General features: G+C 41.4%; 2 protein-coding genes across 2 annotated transcripts in view; both read right to left on the reverse strand.

Annotated features, from left to right (window-relative positions):
- LCT (lactase) overlaps nt 1–3,652 on the reverse strand; it is a 53,250-nt gene extending 49,598 nt beyond the window's left edge. The window contains 1 exon segment of the mRNA XM_004375093.2: nt 1,844–3,652. Coding sequence (XP_004375150.2) covers nt 1,844–2,483 — 640 coding nt within the window. The 5' untranslated portion in view covers nt 2,484–3,652.
- A 4,732-nt stretch (nt 3,653–8,384) lies between these two features.
- The window catches only part of MCM6 (minichromosome maintenance complex component 6), a 44,023-nt gene continuing 40,242 nt past the window's right edge, over nt 8,385–12,165 (reverse strand). Inside the window, exons 16-17 of the mRNA XM_004375094.2 lie at nt 11,526–11,665; nt 8,385–8,838 (exon numbers count right to left, since the gene is read on the reverse strand). Coding sequence (XP_004375151.1) covers nt 8,722–8,838; nt 11,526–11,665 — 257 coding nt within the window. The 3' untranslated portion in view covers nt 8,385–8,721. The remainder of the gene's footprint in view (nt 8,839–11,525; nt 11,666–12,165) is intronic.

Raw genomic sequence — 12,165 nt, forward strand, 5'->3', positions numbered from 1 at the left:
TGCTGGCTTCCCCAGTATTGTGTACTATCTTACCGTTCACCAAAGTTACCACTTATCTGTTTATTTAGTGTTTACGCTGAGTGAAATAAGCACAAAAGGACAAATATTGTATGAGACCACTACTATAAAAACTCGTGAAAAGGTTTATACACAAAAAGAAACAATCTTTGATTGTTACGAGGGAGGGGAGGGGTAGGGATGGGAAAACACTGAGTTTAACTTTTTGAGGAACTGCCAGATTGTTTTCTAAAGCAGCTGCAGAATTTTACATTCCCACCAGCAATATATGAGGACTCCAATTTCTCCACATTCTTGCCATTGTTATTGCCAACGACTTATCATTATCTTTTTATTTTTTGAATTTTTTTTATTGTGGAAAATATATATGTAACAAAACATTTCCCATTTCAACATTCTTCATAGGTACAGTTCAGTGACATTAACTTATGTTCATCACGTTGTCTTTTTCATTATAGCCATCCTAGTAGGGGTATATTGTAAGGCCTACATTTTCATGTGCTGCCTTTACATCTCTGAGCCTCACAAGTCCAAAGGGCCTAACTGCAAGTGCTCCTGCTCTTGCCAGATATGCCCCTGAACCAGCAGAAAAGACTCCCCACCTGGTTAATTCCCCTTTCAGCTGAACCAACTGCGCCCCACCCAGTCCTCAACCTAATGGGTCTCACCTCCCTGCCAACCCATGAAATTATTCAGACAAGCCAATCACATCCTCCCACGGGAACCAAGGGGCACCTCATCCTCTTGTTACTACAAAGAAAGCCTGCCTCCCACACCTCTACCGGTTCATTCTCTTTCTGAGTGCAACCCTCGTGTGGCCCTGCAAGATGTGCAGTGTCTTCCCGCCCTGGTTGCTGAGTATCAAACCAAATCAACCTTGTTGTCACTGAGTTGATTCTGACTCACAGTGACAGTATAGGACAGAGTAGCACTGCCCTATAGGGTTTCCAAGGCTGGTGGTGGTGCAGCGGTGAAGAACTACAGCTGCTAACCAAAAAGGTCGGCAGTTCGAATCCACCAGGCGTTACTTGGAAACCCTATGGGGGCAGTTCTACTCTGTCCTATAGGGTTGCTATGAGTCGGAATCGACTCGACAGCAGTGAGGTGGAATCTTTACAAAAGCAGATGGCCACATCTTTCTCCTGCAGAGTGGCTGGTGGGTTTGAACCTCTGACGTTTTGGTTATTAGCTGACTGCTTAACCACTGCACCACCAGGGCTCCTTAACTGGTAGCTGTATACAGGATATAGTAAAAACAGGAAAGCATGTATAGTCCAAAATGGTTCTCAAAACTGGTGTACCCATTATCTGGGGGAATTTATTCAAATCATGATTGTCCTGGCTGTGCCCCAGACCTACTGAATCAGAATCTCAAGTTCCCTATGAAGTAGGAATATGGATAATTTCAATTACTCTCTTCTCACTACATGCCAATGTATCATTATTTTACCTATATATCTGTCTGTCTCACCTGCTAGGATGTAAGCTCCAACTACAATGCATGAATTGCTCCACACAGAAAAGGGGGAGGCTGAGGAAGATGGAGAGGCGGAGTCAGGGAGGCAGGACAGTAGAAGGGAAGGAGGACAAGGATACTTGGGTGGCTGCACAGACACACAACTGGGTGAGAGGTGTCTAAGGGATATTTTTCAAGAGGAATGTTGGGCACTGGGTGATATAAACCATGCCTTCCTAGCTCTGTGAGGAAATCTTCAATATAGCATTAATTTCTTGCTTACGTACAGCTACACAAGGACTATCAAAGGTGAGCAGGAAGAAATGCTCAGTCCTGCTTTAAGGAGAATAATGGTCAATGCTGACTTACCCTGAGAAACAAAATTTTGGTGGTAAATCTCATAGGCTTTTCTGTGTGCATCTGCAAGTGTCTGGAGACGTGACGCTTTTGATTCCTGATGGGTAAGTTCCATCATCACCCTGTTCAAGTCACTAAAAGTAAACCAGATCCCAACTAGGTCCCCAAAGGCATGGAAGGCAAATGTGGCATAGTCAGCAAAGAGGTCAGCAAAGACTTGGCTTCCCTGGACGATGCTGGTAGGTAGTGTCTGGTCATGCAGGATGACGATGGGTTGAAGCTGTGCAGCCTTCAGGGCCTCCAGGAGTTTCTGGTAGCACTGCACCATTTTCTCGTCTGGATTCTCGGAGCTTCCTGCTGGGAGAAGCCGTGCCCATGGCAGAAATACCTTATAATGGGTAACCTGACTGGCATGAAGACTGCTGAAGTACTCTGGCAGGAAAGCAGGCAGTGACTGGTAACAAACATAAATGTCCTTGTCACCTGTAGCAACATTATAGCCCTGGTTTCCCAGTTGGCTGTTCAGGTTGTGCAGCAAGTCATTGGTTAGAGGACCAGCAGCTGAAATGAAATCTCTATCAGGCTCCCAGCCAAACCCCCAGCATGAAAAACTTAAGAGGACGATTGAGACTAAATTCCAACGCAGCTTCATTTTTCAAGGAACTGCTACTAAGAGGCATGTGGAAGCTTTATGAAGTACAGTTGAGATAATATTTAACTGGGTTATCTATAATGAGATCAGTACATGGTTCACCAATGTAATATTGAAAAACATAAAGATCGTAAGAATCTGAAGAACGTCTAAAGCTTTCTGCATTTTTGTTTTACCTACAGAATTATTTTAAAATTTGTTTACATAATAGAACAAAAATGAGTCCGGCATAAAAACTTTTTTCCCTTTAAAAATACATAAGTAATCTATGAACACATTTTGTAAAAGATTCAAATGATACAGAAACATATATGAAACACTAGCAAATACCCTTTCAGCTGCTCTCCTCCCCTCCCTAGGGTAACCACTTCTGAACAATGTGCCTTCTTCAGTCCCCTATCCCCCCCATAGCTTACCGGTGGTTATCCAGGCGTCAGAATACCTGGGTTTAAATCTCATCTGGACGGTCACTTAACCTCTCTGTGCCTTGGTTCCCTCATTTGTAGAACAGGGTTACTGACAGCTTGTGAGGATTATATGAGGTCATTCTTGTAGCGTGTAGAACAATGCTACTCAGTGACAGCTGTTACATATATACAAACGCAAATGTGTCTGTGTATGCTATATACACACACATTCCATCCAATTTAACATACAGGCATACCTTGTTTTATTGCGCTTTACCTTCCTGTGCTCCACAGATACTGCTGTTTTTACAAATTGAAGGTTTGCAGCAACCCTGCATTGAGCAAGTCTTACTGGCGTCATTTTTCCAGCAACATGTGCTTGCTTCATGTCTCTGTGCTAATGTCGGTAATTCTTGTAATATTCCAAACATTTTCATTATTATTATGTCTGTTATGGTGATCTGTGATCAATGATCTTTGATGTTACTATTGTAATTGTTTTGGGGTGCCACAAACCGTGCCCATATAAGACAGTGAACTTGATAAATATTGTGTGTTCTAACTGTTCCACCAACCAGCTGTCCCCCATCTCTCTCCCTCTCCTCAGGCCACCCTACTCCCTAAGACAGAACAATATTGAAATTAGATCTATTAGCAACCCTACAATCACCTCTAAGTGTTCAAGTGAAAGGAAGAGTAGCACATCTCTCACTTTAAATCAAAAGCCAGAAATGATTAAGCTTATTGAGGAAGGCAGGTCAAAAGCTGAGACAGGCGGAAAGCTAGGCCTCTTGCACCAAACAGTTAGCCAAGTTGTGAATGCAAAGGACAAGTTCTTGAAGAAAATTAAAAGAGCTACTCCAGTGAACACACGAATAAAAAGTGAAACAGCCTTACTGCTGATATGGAGAAAGTTTCAGTGGTCTGGATAGATGATCAAACCAGCCACAACATTACCTTAAGCCAAAGCCTAATCTAGAGCAAAACCTTCTCTTCAATTCTATGGAGACTGAGAGAGGTGAGGAAGCTGCAGAAGAAATGTTTGAAGCTAGCAGAGGTTGGTTCATGAGGTTTGAGAAAGAAGCTGTCTCCATAACATGAAAGTGCAAGGTGAAGGAGCAAGTGCTGATGTAGAAGCTGCAGCAAGTTACCCAGAAGATCAAGCTAACTGACAAAAGTGGCTACACCAAACAACAGATTTTCAGTGTAGATGAAACAGCCTTACACTGGAAGAAGATGCCATCTAGGACTTTCATAGCTAGAGAAGTCAATGTTTGGCTTCAAAGCTTCAAAGGACAGGCTGCCTCTCTTGTTAGGGGTTAATGCAGCAGATGGCTTTAAGTTGAAGCCAATGCTCGTTTACCATTCTGAAAATCCTAGGGCCCTTAAGAATTATGTGAAATCCACTCTGCCTGTGCTCCATAAATGAAACAACAAAGCCCGGATGACAGCACATCTGTTTACAACATGGTTTAATGAATATTTTAAGCCCACTGTGTAGACCTACTGCTCAGAAAAAAAGATTCAAAATATTACTGCTCATTGACAATTCACCTGGTCACCCAAGAACTCTGATGGAGATGTATAAGGAGATTGTTTTCATGCCTGCTAACACAACATCCATTCTGCAGCTCATGGATCAAGGAGTAATTTCGACTTTCAAGTCTTATTATTTAAGAAATAAATTTCACAAGGCAATAGCTGCCATAGATAGTGATTCCTCTGACAGATTTGGGCAAAGTAAACTGAAAACCTCCTGGAAAGAATTCGCCATTCTAGATGCCATTAAGAACATTCGTGATTCATGGGAGGAGGTCAAAATATCAACAGTAACAGGAGTTTGGAAGGAGTTGATTCCAATCCTCATGGATAACACTGAGAGGTTCAAGACTTAACTGGAGGAAGTAACTGCAGACGTGACTGAATTGCTGCAATTTCATGATAAAACTTTTCTCATGGATGAGCAAAGAAAGTGGTTTCTTGAGATAGAATCTACTCCGGTGAAGACGCTGTAAACACTGTTGAAATGACAACAAAAGATTTAGAATATTACACAAGCTTAGTTGATAAAGCAGCATCAGGGTTTGAGAGGACGGACTCCAATTTTGAAAGAAGTTCTACTGTGGGTAAAATGCTATCAAACAGCATCGCATGCTAGAGAAATCTTTCATGAAAGGAAGAGTCAATCGATGCGGCAAGCTTCATTGTTGTCTTATTTTAAGAAATTGACAAAGCCACCCCACCCTTCAGCAACCACCACCCTGATCAGTCAGCAGCCATCAACAAGCAAGATTCTCCACCAGCAAAAAGATTACAACTCTCTGAAGGCTCAGATGATGGTTACCATTTTTTAACAAAAGTATTTTTAAACTAAGATATGTCCACTTTTTTTAGACATGCTACTGTACACATAATAGATTACAGTACGGTGTAAGTATAACTTTTATATGCATTGGAAAACACAAAAATTCGTGTGACTCGCTTTATTGCAATATTCACTTTATTGCAGTGGTCTGGAACCAAACCTGCAATGTTTCCAAGGAACACCTGTATATAGGATTGTGCTCTCCATATTATTCCTATTTCTTTATTTCACTCAATAGTGCGTGGAGCTCTGTTCGTATCAGAACACAGAGATCTGTCTCTTTTTAACAGATGCATAGCATTCCATAGTAAGGATGTACCATAATTTAACCTCTTGCACACTGACAGCATAGACTGGCTCTAATTTTCAGTGTGTTGCAAACAATGCTGCAAATGAATATCCTTATAAACATTTTGTCCACGTGTTACCACATTTAAGAGAAATTCCTCGAAAATAAATTGCTGGCTCAACAGGAATATCATTTAAATTTTTTACTGAAATCCAGATAGTCTTCTATCCAAAACAAACGTCTTCAAACTTAAATCCTACTTCCAGATAGAAGTGTGCCGAAATCTCTCTGCCTTTGCTAACACCTATTACAAAATTTTACATTTTTGACACTTTGAGGAATGGAAAAATTATCTTATTGCCATCTCATTTTTCTGATTAGAGGTGAAGCTCTTTCTGTTAATAGGCCATTTATTTTTCTTTTGAAAATTATCCATTTTTATTATATTCATCTTATTACTCATGATAAAGATATAAAATAAAAATAGGTATCTAACCTGCTTGTGTGAAGTGACTGAACTAACCCAAAGAGCTCAATGCAATCTTTCACCTAGGTTTTATATCTGCTGCCTAGCAGTTCCAGCTAAACTTTTACCCACATGCTACCTTCCTTACCTAGAAACCAACCCATTGTCATTAAGGAAATGAGTTTCTTGTTGGTCAGGCTAAAAGACATGAACACTTAATGGAAACTTAGGATCTCATTCTCCTCCAGTTTCTGAAGTATTGGGCAAAATGTCACATCATGGAAACTCTTTGTTCTCAATCTCCTCTGAAGATTGATGCTCTGAGCAGGGTAACTTTTATCACTCCTGAAAACTTCCATCACATCACTGCTTTGTAACCATCATGAACTCCCCCTTGACCCCATGTCTTTCAATTATGTCTTTTAACCAATCAATATACTCATATAACCAGTAATGTTAAAGATCATGCTTTGCTTGTCCTGCCTTTGACTGACCTTAATTATTGTAAACCAATGAGAAAAACTGGAATATTCTCCCCCTTCAGCACTATAATTACTTGTGACTTGCATTTTTCCCAAGGTCCAGGAGCTTCAGCCTAGGTTTCGTGGCCTCCCATTGCAATGTAACTTTGGCTTTAATAAATCTCTTTGGATTTTACCCTAATGGAGCTACGGTCTTTTCTCTACAACACTCATATATGTTGTTGTTAGGTGCTGTTGAGTCGGTTCCGACTCACAGCAATCCTATGTACAACAGAACAAAACACTGCCTGGTCCTGTGCCATCCTCACAATCATTATGTTTGAGCCCATTGTTGCAGCCACTGTGTCAATCCATCTTGTTGAAGGTCTTCCTCTTTTTCACTGACCCTCTACTTTACTAAGCATGATGTTCTTCTCCAGGGACTGATCCCTCCTGATAACATGTCCAAAGTACGTGAGACGTAGTCTTGCCATCCTTGCTTCTAAGGAGCATTCTGGTTGTACTTCTTCCAAGACCAATTTGTTTGTTCTTCTCGCAGTCCATGGTACATCCAATATTCTTCACCAACACAATTCAAACGCCTCAGTTCTTCTTTGGTCTTCCTTATTCATTGTCCAGCTTTAGCATGTACATGAGGTGATTGGAAACACTGTGGCTAGCTGGCTAACAAACTGAAAATTCGTCTATCCACTTAGCTTTAGCACCGTTTTCTAATTTTCTTCATAAAGATGCTCCATCGTCCATTAGCCACTTCACTTCCCTGACAAGGACCATGTGGAGGAAGCGGGTGTGGAAATATAAGCACTTATTCAAACATGCAGAAACTTTTTTGGAGTAATGACCACCTTGCTCTGAAGTCCCCACTCTCACTACTGGCAGGATTGAGGAGGGAAGGACAAATACCCCAATTAAAGAACTCCTCTTTTCTAGGTTTAAAATTCTCCTTTAAGTTCCAACTCCTGTTTCTCTGGATTGTTTCTCTCCCCACTCCATCTTCCTTATCAACTGAGTCGGTGCAGGGAGCTCTTCCTACTGGAAGTGGGAGAGGACTCTTTCTTGCTCTCTTCTGGGTCACTGAGTGACCTGTCTTTGTCTGTGTCTTCTACTGACGCTCCCCTCTCCCCACAGGGTGTCTAATCCTGCCCCAGAGGTTTGCTCATCCCAAAGTCAAGGCTACCCTCTTAGTTAGAAACATACTTTTGACAGAAGCCATATACCCTTTACCTGCTGTGTAACTTCTCTATCCATTTCCAGCCCAACTGTTTATAAGCCAGGGGAGCATGAAAGGCTACTATTTGTGAACTCACACATCATGTGTAAGTCCACTCTCTAGCAGCCCTGCAGGCCCCACAATGCCATCTGTTGTTGAAAGCTACAACAATAGGAACTGCTACCTCATGAACATACTGATCACAGCTAAGGTTCAGGAACTGTTAGTAGCATAAACAGTAAAATTTTTTCCTAGAGGAAAGCCATAAAACTTGGGGACAGCTTTTAATATAGAAAATGACATATTTCTCTTAAAAAAGTGGTTGAAAACCAATTCTGAGAAATACCCTTAGAACATAGAAGTCAGAGAAGTTATTAAGAGTAATGGGGGGGTGGGGGTGGTGGTGGAGGAAAAACCAAACAAACCTTGTATTTTTATACCTTGCCTTTAAAAAAAAAAGAACTGGAAGTAACCTTGAGGTTATCTCCAAGGTCCCTTAGTCTTCATATTAAGTCATTCTAATAAGGGCTCTTCCTCACAGGAACCTAATCCTACAGGCTGATCACAAGGCCATGCTTCCATCCCCTCACCCTAGATTAAACAAAAAGGAAGCCTCACATTCACAAGCTGATGGAAGCAACAATCCTATGAGAGAAGAATAGAAATAAATCCAAAAGACAAGTATAAAACATGTTATTTTATTTTGGTGAATAAAGCAGTAGTTGGCAATAAAAAAAAGTTGCTTCTCCAGTAAGATACCACATACCATAAAAGGTACAGAGTTTCCTACACATGAAAAATAAAGATCTTAGTTATAAAAAACCACACATTATTGAGTCCCAACTTCATCTGGACAAGAACCACTAAAGAAAGTGCCCACGCCTGTGTTGGTATGAAAGCATATGGCAGGAATGTGACTCCTAAGGCCATCAACTCAGTTATTTACAAAGAGAGATCTTCCTAAAACATCACCCTCACTGGCAGAGCTCCTCCCAGCTTGGGTCAGTTACTTCAATACCTCAATCTTCCAGCAAGTAGTTAGGGTTAACTACCAAGTAGGGATCTTCTTCATAGCTCTCACTTTCACCTGTGGAACCTTTCAATCCGGCTTGGGTGAGCTCAATTAGAACATGGTCCTGTGAAACACAAACACTTGTCCTCAGGTCTCTGGCAGTAGTATAAAAATGCCCAGAACACTAGACTTGATCCTTTTTCTGAAGGTCTGCTACCCACCCCTCCCAAAACTCCTAGATTGCTAAAACCTATTCCCATTAGGATGCTGACCTTTTCATACCACAAGTCCTTTTTTAAAATACTAAGGCAGTAGTAAGCTCAACAAATACTACGATTTCAGTAAGATTTCCTAGCATATTATACCAGTGCTGTAAAAGTAATTCCAAAAAGGACAGAAAGAAATGCTTGAATTTTTAAGACTGGCAAGTGTGCAAAATCCTCTGCATCATTCAACAAATATCTGGTCCCTCTATGAGCCAGGCATTAGTGTAGGCCCTGGAGCTTACATCCTAACGAGGGAGATAAAGTAAACACCTCAGTAAAGAACATCCTGCTAGGTGGCAATAAACACTGTGAGGAGAAACAAAGCAGGGTAAGGTGGTGACAGCAGAAGCAGGAGCTGTTACTTCAGACAGGCGAGGTAAGAAAGGCCTCTATGGGGAGGTCTGAGCAGATACCAGAATGGAGGGTGGTATCTGAGGAAAGAGACAAAGGGCAAGTTCTGAAGCCCTCACCTTCAGTGCATCTAAGGAACAGCAACAAGGCCAGTGTGCCTGGGGTGGTACGGGCAGAGGGAAGTGGTATGAAACGAAGTGAAAGAGTGGAGAGGGCTGGACTGTGTAGGGTTCTGCAGGCCATGTGAAGGAGACTGGATGTTATTCTAAATGTGAAGAGATGCACTGCAAGGTCTTGGAGCAGAGCAGTTAAAAAAAGAAAACAACGACAACTCCTAGACTGACCTGACTCATGGGCAGAGAGCCAAAGCAAAGGGGGGGCAGTAGTGAGAAGGTCCCTGCAGAAGTCCAGCACAGTGGCTCAAGTGGAAGGAATGAAGGTGGTGCGAAGGGAATGGAGAACACACACTGAAGGCAGAGCTCACAGGATTTGCTGCTGAAGAGGAGGAGATATAAGGAGAAAGGATGATCCCCGTGTTTGGGCTACAGCAACTCAGTACATGGGAATGCTGGAGGGAAAAAGAACTCTTCTGAACACATTAAGTGTGAGACGCCTACTAGTTCACAAGCAGGCAGCTGGCTGGCTAGATACATGTGGAATTTAGAGGGGAGGCAAGGGCTGGAAACATAAATGTGAGAGTCATTAGCAAATGGTTTAAATTCATAGAACCAAATGAGGTCACTTAGGTAAGTGAGTATAAATAGAAAAGAGGTCTGAGGACTGAGCACAGTGCACTTCATTTAAAAGGTGAGAAGATGAAGACTGAGTAAGAGACTAAGAATGAACAGCCAGTGAGACAGAAGACCCTGGAAATATGGTGACTCAAGACACGGCCGAGTGAACAAAGTATTACTAGAAGGCATAATAAATTGTGACACATGCTGCTGACTGGTTGAGTACTGAGAACAACTAACTGATTTGGTAATATGAAAGGTCATTTGATAGTGACTAGACAAGCAGTGTTTCAGGAGTGGGGGGTGGTTTGAAAATCTGACTGGAGCAGGTTCAAAGAGTTGACCAGGAGTGGGAGAGGAAATGGAGGGTTTAAGTATAGACGAGTCTTTTCGGGAGTTTTGCTGTAAAGAGAGGTACAGAAATGAGACACTAGCTAAACGGAATGTGGAATTGGCATCCTCCAGCCCCTTTAAGGTGAGGGATATTACCATACACCATACATTTTTATACTGATGGGAATTATCGAGTAAAGAGCAGACAACTGATGATGTAGAAGAGCGGATGATCCCAGAGCAAAGTCTCTGAGCAGACAACGAGGAGACAGGGTCCCTTTACAAATTGGGGGTTGGCCTTAAATAGGATGGAAGGCAGAGTATATGGGCTTAGATGCTGATGCATCTGGTGGTAGAAGGGTTAGGAAGTTCTCTTCTGACTACCATTTTCTCTGTGATATGAGAGACAAGGTTAGCACAGTGAACGTGAGAAAGAAGATAGAAGTTGTAGGCTGAGTACAGAGAAACAAACAAAAAATCAAACCCGTTGCTGTTGAGTTGATTCTGACTCATAGCGACCTACAGGGCAGAACTGCCCCATAGGGTGTCCAAAGAGTGGCTGGTGGACTCGAACCTTTTGTTTAGCCGCTGAGCTCTTAACCAGTGTACCACCAGGGCTCTGACTACACAGAAGGTGTGTAAAAGCCTTCTAAGAGTGGGAGAATAGCCTGACTTGGGAAAAGTAACAGTGCTGGGCGGTGCTGTTGAGAGGTCAATAAGAACTGTCCACTTGAGATTCGTAATCATGCATTTGGCACATGGTTGTATGCTTTCTCTTTAGATGCTTGGATAAAGAAAAGGCAGTTAGATTTAACCTAGGCTGGGGCTCTGGGAAGCAAGTAAGACAAAGAGAGAAAGAAGTTGAAAGTTAAGAGTGATTCAAACACCCAAACACTAAAACTCCACATCCACCTTTTGAGATTTAACCGAAGTTCTGCTCGTTTTAGCAGAGGAAATATGTTATTTACTTGCTCTTAATTAACCCTTGTTTTACAACTTACAATCCTGACTAGACCACAATGATTCAAAATAAATGGACATCAAGAAATAGTTCACTAAGGAACCTAAAGATGTAAGCCATAAACTCTCTCTCATCAAAACCCGAGCAAATGCAGTTCTGTACGTACATAGCGTGTGAGCCGTTGAATGACTTTCTCTATGATTCTCTTTTTATTTATAAGTTCCTCTTCAGAGTCTATTTCTGATTCAATTTCCTTCAAGTACCAGTTAATAAGTTCACTCCTCTTTAATGCTGACTCATCCTGTTCTGCAATAAAAAATATACATTTTAAAAGGATTATTCTTCTAGCAAATTGTATTGCGGATCCTTGGAGTTTGAATACACAACCAGATAATGTACAGATTAGGTAACCATCAGCCTGTCAGAAGGTACATCTGTTGAAATAAGGTCTGCAATGTTCCAACATAAGCCTGAAATAACCTGTCATATTACTTGTATTAAAGGATGCCTTACTTTATCCTGAAGAAGAGAAAAACCTAATAAAATAGAGATTATAAGAAACAAGTTACATAAAGCTATTAAGATTTCGAAGTATGAAGGTCTTTCCTTCATCTTCTTATACTTCATCACATATGAGAATGTTTGCCAACAATGGAAAGCATAAACTAGGAATGAAGCAACAGCAAGCAAAATGTCTTAAAAATAACTTTTCCTCTTTGAAAGGGGAAGACTTTACAGAACTGAAATCAACTGAGAAGTGAAACCTGTGGGCATTCACTCAAAAAAAAAAAAAAAAAAAAAAAAAA

This window comes from Trichechus manatus, unplaced genomic scaffold (genome assembly GCF_000243295.1).
Source record: "Trichechus manatus latirostris isolate Lorelei unplaced genomic scaffold, TriManLat1.0 scaffold00033, whole genome shotgun sequence".
NCBI lineage: Eukaryota > Metazoa > Chordata > Mammalia > Sirenia > Trichechidae > Trichechus > Trichechus manatus.